Source organism: Patiria miniata, unplaced genomic scaffold, assembly GCF_015706575.1.
Source record: "Patiria miniata isolate m_02_andy unplaced genomic scaffold, ASM1570657v1 HiC_scaffold_5, whole genome shotgun sequence".
NCBI classification, from domain to species: domain Eukaryota; kingdom Metazoa; phylum Echinodermata; class Asteroidea; order Valvatida; family Asterinidae; genus Patiria; species Patiria miniata.
In genome coordinates, this window is record NW_024037072.1 from 31,195,808 (window position 1) to 31,209,513 (window position 13,706).

General features: G+C 38.8%; 1 protein-coding gene across 3 annotated transcripts in view; it reads right to left on the reverse strand.

The window, feature by feature from the left end:
- Window positions 1–4,787: 4,787 nt before the first annotated feature.
- LOC119740437 overlaps window positions 4,788–13,706 on the reverse strand; it is a 43,224-nt gene continuing 34,305 nt past the window's right edge. For all 3 annotated transcript variants that reach the window (XM_038215752.1, XM_038215750.1, XM_038215751.1), the window contains exons 9-17: window positions 13,505–13,577; window positions 12,238–12,421; window positions 11,336–11,527; window positions 10,469–10,600; window positions 9,898–9,952; window positions 9,075–9,218; window positions 7,960–8,106; window positions 6,557–6,631; window positions 4,788–5,445 (exon numbers count right to left, since the gene is read on the reverse strand). In XM_038215752.1, coding sequence (XP_038071680.1) covers window positions 5,315–5,445; window positions 6,557–6,631; window positions 7,960–8,106; window positions 9,075–9,218; window positions 9,898–9,952; window positions 10,469–10,600; window positions 11,336–11,527; window positions 12,238–12,421; window positions 13,505–13,577 — 1,133 coding nt within the window. In that variant the 3' untranslated portion in view covers window positions 4,788–5,314. The remainder of the gene's footprint in view (window positions 5,446–6,556; window positions 6,632–7,959; window positions 8,107–9,074; window positions 9,219–9,897; window positions 9,953–10,468; window positions 10,601–11,335; window positions 11,528–12,237; window positions 12,422–13,504; window positions 13,578–13,706) is intronic.

Below are 13,706 nucleotides of genomic sequence, written 5' to 3' on the forward strand. Positions count from 1 at the left end.
GAGAAAACTTAAGCATAACTTCATGGAATTATTGTGAATATGTATGAGGCACAGTCAAACAAATAAAACATGGTTTAGTTCGGGTGGATCATCGATATTAGCTCCCCTCGGTATTGGAAGTTGACAGAGGAGTTCCCGAGGCGAAGTCGAGGAAACTAGTCTGTCAACTTCCAATACTGAGGGGAGCTAATATCGACTATCAACCCTCAAACCATGTTTTATTTGTGTAGTATTTCAGATATTTTATATAGATGCCCCAACAACCTTTAAATTGCATGGAATTGTTGAGCAGAAAATATAGTGTAGAAATTTTATTTAATGCATAACAAAGCAGAACATTTGTGAAACTATTTAGTGTTTTTAAGTTGAGTTAAAACTATTTCATTAACTGACAAACAGTTTGAACAATTTGAATGATTTCTCAAGTTTGAGAGGCATCTAGTTCAAATGCTCAAAAACATTTTGCGAAAAATGCTCAAAAACATTTTGCGAAAAATATAAGATAAAATTAATTGCAAAGCAATTATCTGATTCAATGCCCTTATATTCTGTAAGAAGTCTAACATTTTATAAGCAGAAAGTTTCACATAGTTTTGATTCAGATTTGTTTATTCCCTGAAGGGAAATGTGATACATGTGAGCATGCAATGCTTTTTTATTTTCTGTAATTTTTTCCCTATAATTTCAAGTTGAACGCTTGTTGCTTGCCCTATGCACCAGAATATCAATAAAATTAAGCAAGCCTAGTGTATGTACAGTGTCCACTTGCTTCCCGGTGTCATATAAAATAAGGACTCCTATGAAATCTGGTCAGTGTGATTCCCTTTGTTTGCTCGCTGAGCCATGATGATACCAACCTCGTCCCCAGTGCTTACTTTATTTCCAACCGCGTTTCCAATAGTAAACCCTGGATAGGAAACTTTCTTCCTGTATCCTGATTGGATACCTCAATTGGCTAGAAATGGATTTTATCGTGTACTTGGTGGTGTTATTCAAAACGTGCAGTACATGTTTTCGCGATCATTCGTCCACGCCTTCTCGAAAATACTCATTTCCTTTCCAATTTGTTCATATTAATGTGAAATGTGATACTGCATGTTGTTTCGATAAAAATGTAACAGTTTAATTGAATAAATCGTGTTTTCGTAACTCACGCCATGCTCGCGCTGAAACGAATTGACTCTGTTTTTACCCCAGACACCGCATACAAAACAAGCGCTAATGTAACGCACATGCAGGCACCAGACTACTCCTCATTTGCATACGTGTTCAAAAATCTTGCACATGCAAATGATCCAATACCAGGGTGAGAGAGCAGCTAGTGGTGGGCGCGTACTGCTCGACACCCTGGGGACGAGGTTGTGATGATACAGTCATTGAGTCCATATTTCATAGGAGTCCTAATTTCACCCCACAGGTATTTTCTCATCCTTGATGCCAGTGTAAAAACAATACTCCAAAAAGTTAAACTTGCGAAATCTTCCTGCATGTTGGCAGTATTTATACAGTCAGTTAGTAAGCACACTTTTCAGGGTACCTAACCCAAATCAACAATGACCTCATTTGACCCCTAGATGACCTTTGACGGTGATCTGAAATGTCTGAAGTCATCCGAAGTCCCCCTACCCAAAGATTATTGTCAAGTTTGGTTGAGAGTAAAGTCTGCCTTTTCATTTGACCTAACCAAAAACAATGACCTCGTTTGAGCCCTAGATGACCTTTGACCTCACATGTTTCAAATCATCTGAAGTCACCCTACCCAAAGATTATTGTCGCCAAGTTTGGTTGACAGTGAAGTCTGACTTTTCATATTAACCTAATCAAAATGGAACACACACATAATACACTATTGCAAGATCCCACTTTCTTGGCTTAAAAGCCAGGGGATAATGCGACATCGACTGAACAAATCCACAGACATTTAGTTATTAATTTGTTCCCAAAATTTGAATTGTTGGCTGCTGGACAGTAATTCGGCTCTCACACGACAGGTTTATTCGTGCGCAAAATGAAATCCCTTTTTCAGAGGGATGCAGACGCCCAAAGTTCTATTTTTTTTCACTAAAACAAAACATACAAATTACAACTCATTTTTTGAAGAGCATGGAGTACGCAACTTTAAGATGAATAGCTTTACAAGTCTTGTTCCACCTCAAAAGGCTCTGATTAGTCATTTTATTAGTATTTTTTCAAGCCAGGAGACACAAAATGACTGGACAAAGATTTTCCATTCTTCAAACTTTTATTAAAAAAACACACCAAACACAGTGTCAAAGAAAAAACAGTTGTCTACTTTGAACTTTACTGAAAACATCAGTTCATTGTTTGACAATATTGGATTGAATGGCTTGACCTTCAAAATTGTACAATATTCAGTACATTGTTCCCGAATACAGAGCCCCTAAAGGGACATTAAAAAAAACCCAAATATCTCATGCGCACAAGATATATCATATTGTACGCATGAGATAATTGGCCGAGATTAGTATCACCTAGAATATGCAAAGTGTGAGTAATTTGGGAATCAATCAATTCCGTCACACCAACTTAATTTTTTATTTTTGAATGTCCTTTTAGGGTTTCCGTACCCGACGGTCTTATCCAAAACTATAAATTTGACATGTTTCTTGCAAAATCAGATAGAACTGGGCGAGGGGTCGGGGGGGGGGGGGGGGGGATATACAATTTCGGATTCAAAGAGATTCAGAGAGCTGTAAAGATAACAGTGCTGTTTTGTAATTGAATGTACGAACACAAAAGTTTGCAATTTTTTTAATTTGTTTTATTATTATTGCCGTTTTCTTGGTTATGGCCCAGTTCTGTCTTATTTTGCAAGAACACATCACAACTATCCACTAAAAAATGCTAATTTTTCTTGACAGACAAAACAGGAATCCTCCAAAATTGTATTTATTTCATTTTTTTAAACCTTTTTAAATCATTCGGAAACTGCAGTTGCAAAGAATATAAAAACAACTCCCAACAACCTACATCTGAAGATCTCACAATAATTCTGAATTTTAAATAAAAATGATAGAAACAACTTTTTAAAATGAAAATCTGCATAATGCCATTTATAAGAACAGTGTCTGTCCAGTACCATTTCATAAATTGCAATGATTCTTTTGGTAATAAAAGGGCTATAGATATATATATATAAAAATGTTTGGAAAAATGTCTTACATATAAAACTTCTTTGGTTTTAAATTATGTATCACAGCAAACATCCCAAAAGGGAACGATGCCTCTGGTAACATGTATTTTACAATATATAAAATTTCAGCAATAATCATCAATAATCATGAATATTTCACAGTCAAGATTGCAAGCAAAGACACAATGTTAGATTAACATTATGGATGAAAATGTAGCAAATTTGACTTCTTAAAAACATATCCCACTAGCGCAAGTTACTGTTTTCAACAGTTGCTCTGCTGAACCTGTTTAATATAACTCATTGCATACTGCTCAAAATGGCGGTCACTAGAGATAGACAGCCATTATATTGGTTTGAACATCAAAGTCTATTGTTTTAATTCTGTTTAATTACAGGAATAATTCCATACTCAAAAAGTTAACAGGAAAATCCCAAAGCAGCCATTTTCCTCACAAGAGGGCGGTACACACCTCCCTTGGCTGTTGATTAAGCAGCTCTGCTCGGTATACTGTTAATAAGGGATGGGATGAAAGTCATTTTGAAATTCCCCTTCCCAAATCACATTACCTAGCTTTGCATCATCACAGGAAAAAAGACTACAGGATAAATTTTTATCAAGGGAATTTGTATACACTGGCTAAATGAACCTTTCTTAAATAAAAGTGCAAAGCCAAGGGGGGTTTTCAACTCTGCTGTGTTTCTATATTGGGTATTGCCGGTCACCGACAAATTTTATAACAATGTATACTCACACATGTTTACGTTACATACCAAGTGTGGACATTCCCTTGGTTTCGTGTAGTTAAGAAAAACCAGTGAAAAAACTCACTTTTCTCAACCTGTGAAAACTCTTTCAACCCAAATTGTTTTTCTATGATCCCCTTTAGTGTTTCTCTTCATTTTGCCATAGATAAAGCTAACCCCAAAATGCCTCTAAACCTGTTTTCCAGAAATGGGGAAACACTGTGTGGACTTGCCTAAGTCCACACAACGTCGCCTCTACCTGTTTTATGTGGACCTCTTTTGTTCGGAAGTCCACACAGTGAATGTAATGCCTACCCAGTGTTGTTTGTGTGCTTATGTATTTGTGAGAACAAAAACACAAACTACTCGGGTGGGACTCGAACGTCGGTTGCTAGCATAACCCAATGTTGAATTTACATCACCGAATGCAAACTACATGTTAGAAATACATGTAGTCTGCAATTCTTGTTTAGATTAGTCTTATTCCAATTCGTCTTTAGTGCACACGCTACAAGGCTTGGCTTAACATTGTGCACTGTGATAAGCACTGGAGCATTAACAACTTGAATGGAGACTACAACTTCATGGTCAGTGCACTTTCAGATGAGGATTGCTCATGAGTAACGTGTGCCACATGCGTGCAAACTGGTGCACATACACATCCCATGAAATTCACGCACTGGTTCTCATGAGTAAGACACAGGGTTTCATCTGTTGTTTTGACACTTGAGTCAAAAGAATAAAATAAATGTCCCCCCCCCAAAAAAAAAATTAACAACTTGAATGGAGAATAACAATGTGAAATGTCAACTTGTCCTGTACTATCAGATTTCTTTCATAAAAGTCCCTAACCTATTGATACCATCGATAAATATTTCCTTTTTTCCCACATATATCCTTTCAAAATTCTTCAATTCTTTAACCATGGTGGCATGTTTGAGTTGTACATTCAAGGCAAGATTTTCATTAAAGAGCAACTTTCATTAGGGACCGTTGGTTAGTGGTTGATGGTTGACGTATGTTCTGCCTGCACATCAATATTGTAATGCAACGTCCAGTCAAACCATGATCAAATGCCATTAAACTGCATGGACTTCTACTGTACATTAGAGTATGCACGACTATGGTTAGCCCATTACTTCCGGTACCGCCCTAAACCACTCCAAAATGTCCGAGCACTCTATGGTTTTATGGCTTCATCAGGGAATTAATACAATGTAATACAATGTAGTACAATGTAATACAATATAGTACATGTGCTTTTGGGTTTGCCAGCAATGTGACCAACCATCCTGAATACTCCACTGGACTAGCACAATTAACCATCATCGACTAGCAGAAGTTGATAGAAGTAAGTCACAGTATGGTTAGCTACAGTTTTTGATGGAACTTGCTCGCAATGTCCCGGCCGGTTCAGGAGGGTAGGGTTCTAGGGAACCATTTGACTGGTCGGTTTTCTATCTTGTAACCGAAGCAGGGTCTGGTCAGACCGGCATCATTCTCCTTCATCTCTAGAGGACATTCGTTGTCGCCTATTGGTATATCTGTTTTAAAAAAATGAAGACAAAAAAAAAGACAAAAAACTTCCTTACTTTAACACGCCAATATGAACCAAATTGTAACACTTTTTTCTGGTCTACAAATACCATTAAAATAGGCAACAATGCGACCTTGCATCAACTGCTATGTTTTCCAGATAACTTTTTCCCCCTTAGAAAGATAGGGGTAATGGAGCTGTCGTACAATCCGATTTGAATTTGAAAATGACAAACATCACACTGGAAAAGTTGTACTGGATGCTTTTGCGTTCTCTAAACATTTGTTTTTAGATTATCACGTAAATCACAGGGCCAGGGGAACAGCCATGGTGCACTGTTAAATTAATCAAGTTTGAGTGGAAATAGAGTAAATAAACTGAGCGAAAAAAAGCACCAACGGAAAAAGAACCTGACTCCTGAAAGACCATATTGGTGTGATAACAATGGAGCTATCAAAGCCCTATTTAGCTGCCTCCTAACGTGGCAATTTTTAAAATGTGGACACTAGTCAGAGCCCCATGCATGTAACATGGGCTAGTGAGTTCAACCAAATGGCAGTCAGGGATCCCTCAGACAGGATATCAATTATTATTTCAATTCGGCCGTTTCACAATGCAGTGCGCCACCAAGAGTTTGCCATGGAGAGTCCATTATTGAAGTTTACGGTCGACAAAACATGGCCCATTTGAATGAGTGTCAGTAGACAACTTGAGCTAATTTGTTATAGATTGGGGCATAGCGTTCTGCCGCCTTACAAAAAAAACTCCACATTTATAAAGAGAAAAGAAAAGGGCAAACAGATACTCGAATCATGCTTACGAAAGTACTGACTGGAAAAAACTAACAATTTCAAATGTCCCGCGCTGCGAATTTGTCGACCATTTCCCACAATGCACCGGAAAAAAATGAACACTCCGTGGCAAACTCTTGGTGGCGCACTGCATTGTGAAACGCCCAAATTCAATAAATCAAGACATTTCAACCAAAAATATCAAGATTTGCCATACTGCAGAGAGGGTGATATTTAGCGCTTTGGGAAATGAACATCGCTTTGCACCAATCTAGTTCAAAGTGATTCCATGCAAAGAGACTTCTCCAACCAGTCTGATGGCCTTACCTTGTTCTCTTGTAATTAAGTAGAGTTGGTACAAGTGAGCATTATCAATCTTCATCTTATGAGCCAGAATACGAGCTGTAAAATACAGAAAAAGAACAAAAACTCATGTATTTACCTTTCCTTTACAAAACCTAATATCAAATGCGACTTAAAGGGAATGTACATCATTGGCTTTTGCTGTAATTTTCAGAAAATGAACTATTAGAGGGGTTAGTATAATAGATCAAATATTGTTACACTGACATGTTTGAAGTTTTGTGTTCGAAAATGCTGGAAAAACCAAGAAAAACAAAAGTGTTCAAGTAGTCTGGTTCCCTGACTCCACTAAAGATAAAATGGATCAATTTATAGATGCCCGAAAAATTGTAAGGTAAGGGAACCAGTCTAGCTGGCCTGCACCCGTTCATGAACATGTAACCAATAGCAAACAAAATTTCGACTGGAAAAAATTGGTATGTTTAGAGCAGTAGTTGAAAAACAGTTGGGTTTTTCCAACAATGGTCGGCCGACCACCGTTGGGAATTTATACAAAAATACCACTTTTCTTGAAAATGACTTCACACCAGAAGCCATAACTTTACAGGATGCTTTAGACTGTTATTTACCAACATCGTAGTGAGGTTTTTCACAAAAATTTGGAAGTTTTATTTTTCGCTGTTTGCAAATGTTGTATATTCCCTTTAAAGGTTTGCATGGTGGACATGCGGGAGCACCATGTGAATAATATCTCTTTGTGAGTTGTGTGGTTCTGAGAAGAACCAGTTGGTTTAACTCCACGTTTCTAACAGTATGCTCTGCTCGTCATCAGGAGTCATCAAAACCTAATGTCAATGAGTAATCAGGATTATAGGCATTTTTGCCAAAGAGAAAAAACTGAACATAGTTTATAATTGGAACATTAAAAAAAAAAAAAGGTAATTAAACCCAATCATAAAACAGAATCTAAACAACTGGTATCTCAGCATATTCACAGGTAACAAACATTGTATCACATCACCGCTGGAGTGAATGTGAAACACACAAGCACAACATCATTAAGTTCAGTTTTAAAATATACCAGATATTTCTAACATATGGATATGCGCTGAAAACACAAGAACTAAAACATGAAACATGAAAAACTTTACCACCAAACAAACCCACCAAATTATACAACTTGACATTTTTTTGACTCAGTGCCCATATCTGTCTTTTGACAAGAAAGCAAGACAGCACTTGACTGCCACTTTGCTCACAATCGCAAGGATTCCTTGACAAAGACACTCAGGGCTTGTACTCTTGCATAAAGTACACAGTCCATCTATGGTTTGCAGGTACTTGAGTCCAAAGAGTGAAATAAAAGCCTATAGAAGTTGAAATCAGTCAATCATTCCAACTAAATAAAGATTTCTTCAGCAACTTACAGACATCGCCAGCGTTCATTCCCGGAAGGACAGGCAGCGTTTTGTGAACTACGTGATCCTCCGTATCGCCCACGGCAACCATGACTGACAGGAATCCCTTGGTCTCTGTGAACAGGTTCTCCTGCTCAAACTGCTTCAAGACACAAACTGAACGCAGAGAAAATGAAGGGAATCAGGTTGGGTACTTGACACACCTCCTACCTGTGTGTACGTGTTCTACATAACCCCCCGAGGACAGACACACAAAGGGAGAACAACAGATCATTTCAGTCCTCGGGAGTTGGGTCTTTTGTTCCAAACAGTCCTCTGCGGTAGGTTCGTGTGCTTACTCGATGGGAGAGTGTTACATTACAGGGACAAAGGCAAACACAAAGCACTGTCCTCGAGAGTATAGTAAAACAAGAGTGTGTGTCCCCGCTTCAAGTCCCCTCAAATCTGAGTCTTTAAATTTTGAATCCAAATTGTGAAATTTTTCCTGTCCCTGTGAACTCTGAACTTCAAATATCATCAGAAATGACTTCACAGTTTGTTCTTCATAATCACAATCACTCTTTGAGAACTTCTGCATTTTACGGAGTGCATCAGAATTATAAAATCATAGATGTCCGATTTTACAGGGACAGGAAAAAAGTGGACCCCAAATTTATAGAATGACCCATGCGGATCCTGGGATTTTCCCGCTTTTCATTACACTGAACATTTTATCACTGTGTTCACTCTTCAGCCAGGCATTCGGCGAACTAGGGTGTCTCTGCACTTTTGAGGAATCATTGGTTTTGTTATCAGAGAGAATTGTATTAGACCATAGTCCAGTAAAAGGACTCACAATTGGGCATTCCGAGGTACTTTCCACACTATCTAAGGACTCTGATGACAGCTTATCTCTGTCACACACACACATAAAATGTCAAGGAAAGATAGAGCATTCTGGGAACCTGACTGCCATGGCCCATGCATGTATATTCTCTGCACAAACGGCATACACACAAAGAACTATTTACCAAACCTTTCTTAACTATGGCCAGTTGTTTATGTTATCTCCATGTTTGCCATATAATTGACCTGAAAGATAATGATAACCTTGAGGCCAAGACTAATACAAAGAATTAACTCACTTGCACTGCTGAGGGTGGTGAGGTAGTAGCCTCCTTCTCCAGACAACATTGTGGGCTCTAGCAGTCCCCACATGTAGTCAGCTTCAATCTCAATGTTGACTACCTCACATTGGACCAACACGTAAATGAACATTGGAAGGAAATCTACAAAGACGAAAAAAAGTCGGATTCAATCAGTTGCCACCAAAAATCTTCAAATTTGTGCACCTTCTTTTTCCTTAAATTTAGTTCTTCCATCTGCATTCTAATAACAAGAACGAATTAATGCCCATAATTGCATAAGTGAGTTTCATTTCAATCAACCATCTTCAATTACAAGTACTGTGTTTAACTTGGCCAAAAAAAAAAAATTGGTAAAGTCTAACATCATAATTCTGCCAGGGAAGTAGTCAGAGAAATTCTTGTAGTTTAGATTTTCAGTCCAAGACATTTCAATGCATCGTGAATTTTTATCAATTGTAAAATTGAAATTTCAAACATTGCAAGTCTATCAATGGGCCTATGGAGAGCCACCAAGTTTAATGAATGGATAAGGAAATAATTTGGTGTCAACATTCAACGTCAGGTAAACTGATTTGTTGGAGTCAGGATCTTGCCAAGATCTTTCGAGATTTCAATTTGAGATCCAAGTTTCTCATAAAATGTTTATTTCAAATCCAATTTTGCCATGCAGACAAGCTTAGGAACCTTAATGCCCATAAATACATGTATAAGGCATTTGCACTCACACCAATGTCACAGGCCTGATTGGTATAAGGAACATGCATTAAAACAATTTTAATAAACAGACGGGGGGGATATAATTCCTAGTTAATATTTTTACCGTCTGCTCCCATGGACTGAACCGCTTGGCCCCGGCCGGAGTTCTGGTCAACCACCTGGAGGGGAAAAAAAGCAAACAAAAAGCCCAAAATAGTAAAAACTCATGAATCTAGCCGGCTGCAATTTGAGCTCAAGATTCCAATTCGCTCCCTGATTGAGGTTCCCATTTGTGCATTTCTTTTGCTGCGACACAGTTTTAGTTTTTGTTGCAAACAAAATATCAAAAGAATACTCTGCAACTATCAAATACAATCACCGACACTAAAAAATAATAAACCTATAGTAGCTTGACTTTTCAGCCAGACCATGCGGAACCAAACAAGATCCAACAGCAGGCAAACTCCTGTCGGACTTTGTGAATACAAAAAAGAGGACAAATCAACATCTGTTCCAGCTGTTTGATTGTTAAAACTCGACAAGATTCCTCCAAAAAAATAAAAATCTGAAAGGAGAGGAGGCATTGGTAGCTATTCAAGTAATAAAAGGAGAATTCGGCGCCTCTTTTGACAAAAGTCACAAGAAAAAGAGAGAAGCTTTGTAAAGAGGAATTCCTGATGATGTTAATGTCTTACCGTGTCATAGACAGTCCTGACTATGTCTAGTAGATGCTGCAGTTTCTTGATGGGCGAGTAGGCCTCTTCTAGCTGATGGAAATACACACGAATCTTCTCCAGATTTTCACCCTCAGGTGGTATGTAGTTTTTCTAAGTAATGCCGGAAAAACACCCAAAAAAACACCATAAGTTTTATTTGCCAGAAGATTTCTGTTTTGCAAATATGACACGTTACCGCATTTATGGGGAGTCAGGTTGGCGTAGCGGTACTTTCCTCGCCTTCCACCACAGTGACCCAGGTTCGATTCCTGCCCTGGCCACCTGTGGATTGGGTTTTCAGTCCCTACCTGATTCCCCAGAATATTCTTCTGGGGTTTCCCCCCCCCACCTCTGGAACTGTAACTTCTTCTCATTGTCTTCTCTCCACAGGTTTCTTCAGGCTTGCGAGCTGCAGTGCCTAGGGCGCTTTTGAGGAATCCTTGGTTTCATTACCAGAAATATTAATAATAATTGTGCTTCTAAAGGGGGGCTGTGACATTAGGGAGACATGAAAATGTCGCCCTTATGACCGACGTCTCCCATCGTGCGAAGAAATTACGATAACGTGTCTCCTTAATGGTGCCATTACACGTATAATATCATAGACATGCAAAAGATTCTAATCTGGTAAAAAAATCGGGCTCTCCTTATTTCCCATTTCACTTTGCCTTTGTTAAAGACTGTGTGAGAAACAATGTCAGGCCCTTTAACTTTTATGAGTTTCAAGTTTAGGGTGATTCTCTGGCTTGACACCAGAATCCAGACATCTAACATGCAGATATTGATCCCCGCCGCGTAGATGATTTGATCAGGATCCTCCTGTTTAACAATTCCTCCTCCCTTTACCTTTATTCCCAGCTCCACTGGGGTCTTGGCCCGGGCCAGCTGCATGTTGTGATCCAACGCGTCCAGGGCTCCAGACTCTTTGTGATCGTTGACATAACACTTGTAGATTTCGGACTTGAGCGGGAGTAAGATGTAACTGTGAATGGCGCTCTCTACAATGGCATCCAGTTCAGCCATGGTCAGATCATAGTACTGTAGATGAAATAGTAAAAAATGAATAAATAAAAGCAAAAACTGGTGGTTTTTTCTTTTTTTGGAAGAGGAGTGTGACTCAAATTCCATGATCAAGCAAGTGGTCAGAATTGGCACATCTTTTTTTTTGTACAGTGGTGCTTCTCTTGCTGTTGATCTCTTGTTACCTAGTTCGATTCCCACCACTGCCGATCACCAACTCGATCATTCTAATCACTAACTGCATTTTCCACTCCGATATCACGTTCAAAAACTGGCCAGCTTACCCACGCAATCTCAGTGGTCCGGGGATTAAGATGTCTGCATTAGCCCTCCTATGCAAACATACATTCTGTGCCAAATAGTCCTTTCAGTCAAAATAAATACAAGTACTTGTACTTATACTTGTACTCATGGCAAAGAACTCGTAATCGTACTCATGGAAATGTACTCGACTACAACACTGACCCATGATGTAAATAGCCGTCTTTTGCCCATTATTTCTACAAAAAAGCCACAAATGATGGTTTGGTCCAAATCATCGTTAGTGTTGATACAATTTCCTCTTTTCTTATCGACAGCATACCATGCACAATTATTCCACAGGATGCTTGAGACTATTATTTATGTTCAACCCAGTAGACTTTTTTCATAACAATTTGGTAGTTGAGAGTTTGAATGTTTGCAAATGTTGTATATAACCTTCAGCTTTTATTATCAGTCAATCTCACCTTATCCATGGCAGCGTCTACCTCGGGCTCTCGCCGATTAAACAGGTAGTTCTTCATGCCACTCATGAACTGACGGAGGTTACGGATCAAGACGTCTGGTCTCTCCTTCTCTTCCTTGTCCTTGATGTTCTGCACAAAGCACTCCATCATCATGCTGAAGTAGCTGCTCTTGTTGCTGGCAAGTCTGCAGGAGAAACACAGGGTTTCCTGGTCATTGTCACTGGACTCATTCTATTACAAAAATATTTAATGCTTCAAGTGGTGTAGTAAAACTAGCCTCCCGAGGTTATCCATGGACATTCTATTTTAGAAAATAGAATATTTTTTAAAGAAAATTAGAAAATAGAATGCTCCATGGATCACCGAGGGAGGCTAGTTTTACTTCACCACGAGATAAAGCATGCAGTATTTGGTTTATAACACTTCACCCACAGATTCTGCTTGGTTTTAATATTTTAAATTATTTGAATCTGAACACAGTTGAAATAAACTTCAATTTCAATACAAAATTGGTGGCAAATGTATTTCTCTCTTCCAAACTAGTCCTTCATGAAATGTTTGAACCCAATTCTGCGGCGCGCTTTCTTTGGAACAAAACGCGCTGCGCACAATGCGCACACCAACATGCATTTGCACACAAATACCACGCCGTGGATATAGTACTTTGGTTGCTAATGGTATAGTACTTTGGTTGCTACGGGTATAGTACTTTTGGCCATGCACAGAAAGATAGCAAAAATAGAAAGTATCATGTAACTTGCTCTCGGCCAATCAAAACACAGTATCTGTGGGCGAGGTGTTATAAATTTAAACAGGAATCGTCTCATCACATATCTAGGATATGTTATGGACAAGTTTATCTGCACAGACTGATTTTACCAGGTATTCATATATAATTGCAACAGTTAACCCATTCCTAGACCGCGTCACGTTGGTGGTTGTAAACAGTTGATAAAACACTGACTGGTTTTAAACACTTTTTCTCCCAGCACCGCTGCGTTCTGCGTCACATCGAGCAGTATCCGCATGCGCGCCAATCTCCATATAAGATTTTTAGGACTACTCACGTGAGGCACATAACATACACAAAGCTAGAAGGGTGTTTCACAAAAAATGAGGAACAAAATCGCTGGAAGTTTATAAGTTTGGACCTGTTTTGACGTTTTGACCGAAAGGTATTTATGAATGGGAATAAATATGTTCTTGTAATACGGGCCAATAGGAAGTGCGCAATTACCAAGAGACCCAAACCTGCGATATCCCTTACTTGTGAATAGCTGCCTGGATCTCCTCAGCAGGATCTCCTTTGTCTTTCTTCTTCTTTCCCTTGCTTCTCAGAACTAAGAAAAATACCCACAGATAGAAAATATTTGAGATAGTCACTTGCAGTCTCCACCATGAAAAGCCTTAAAACAAATTTATTGCCGGCACTTATAGAGACTCAAAGGTTGTAAGTTTGCTGTATTTAA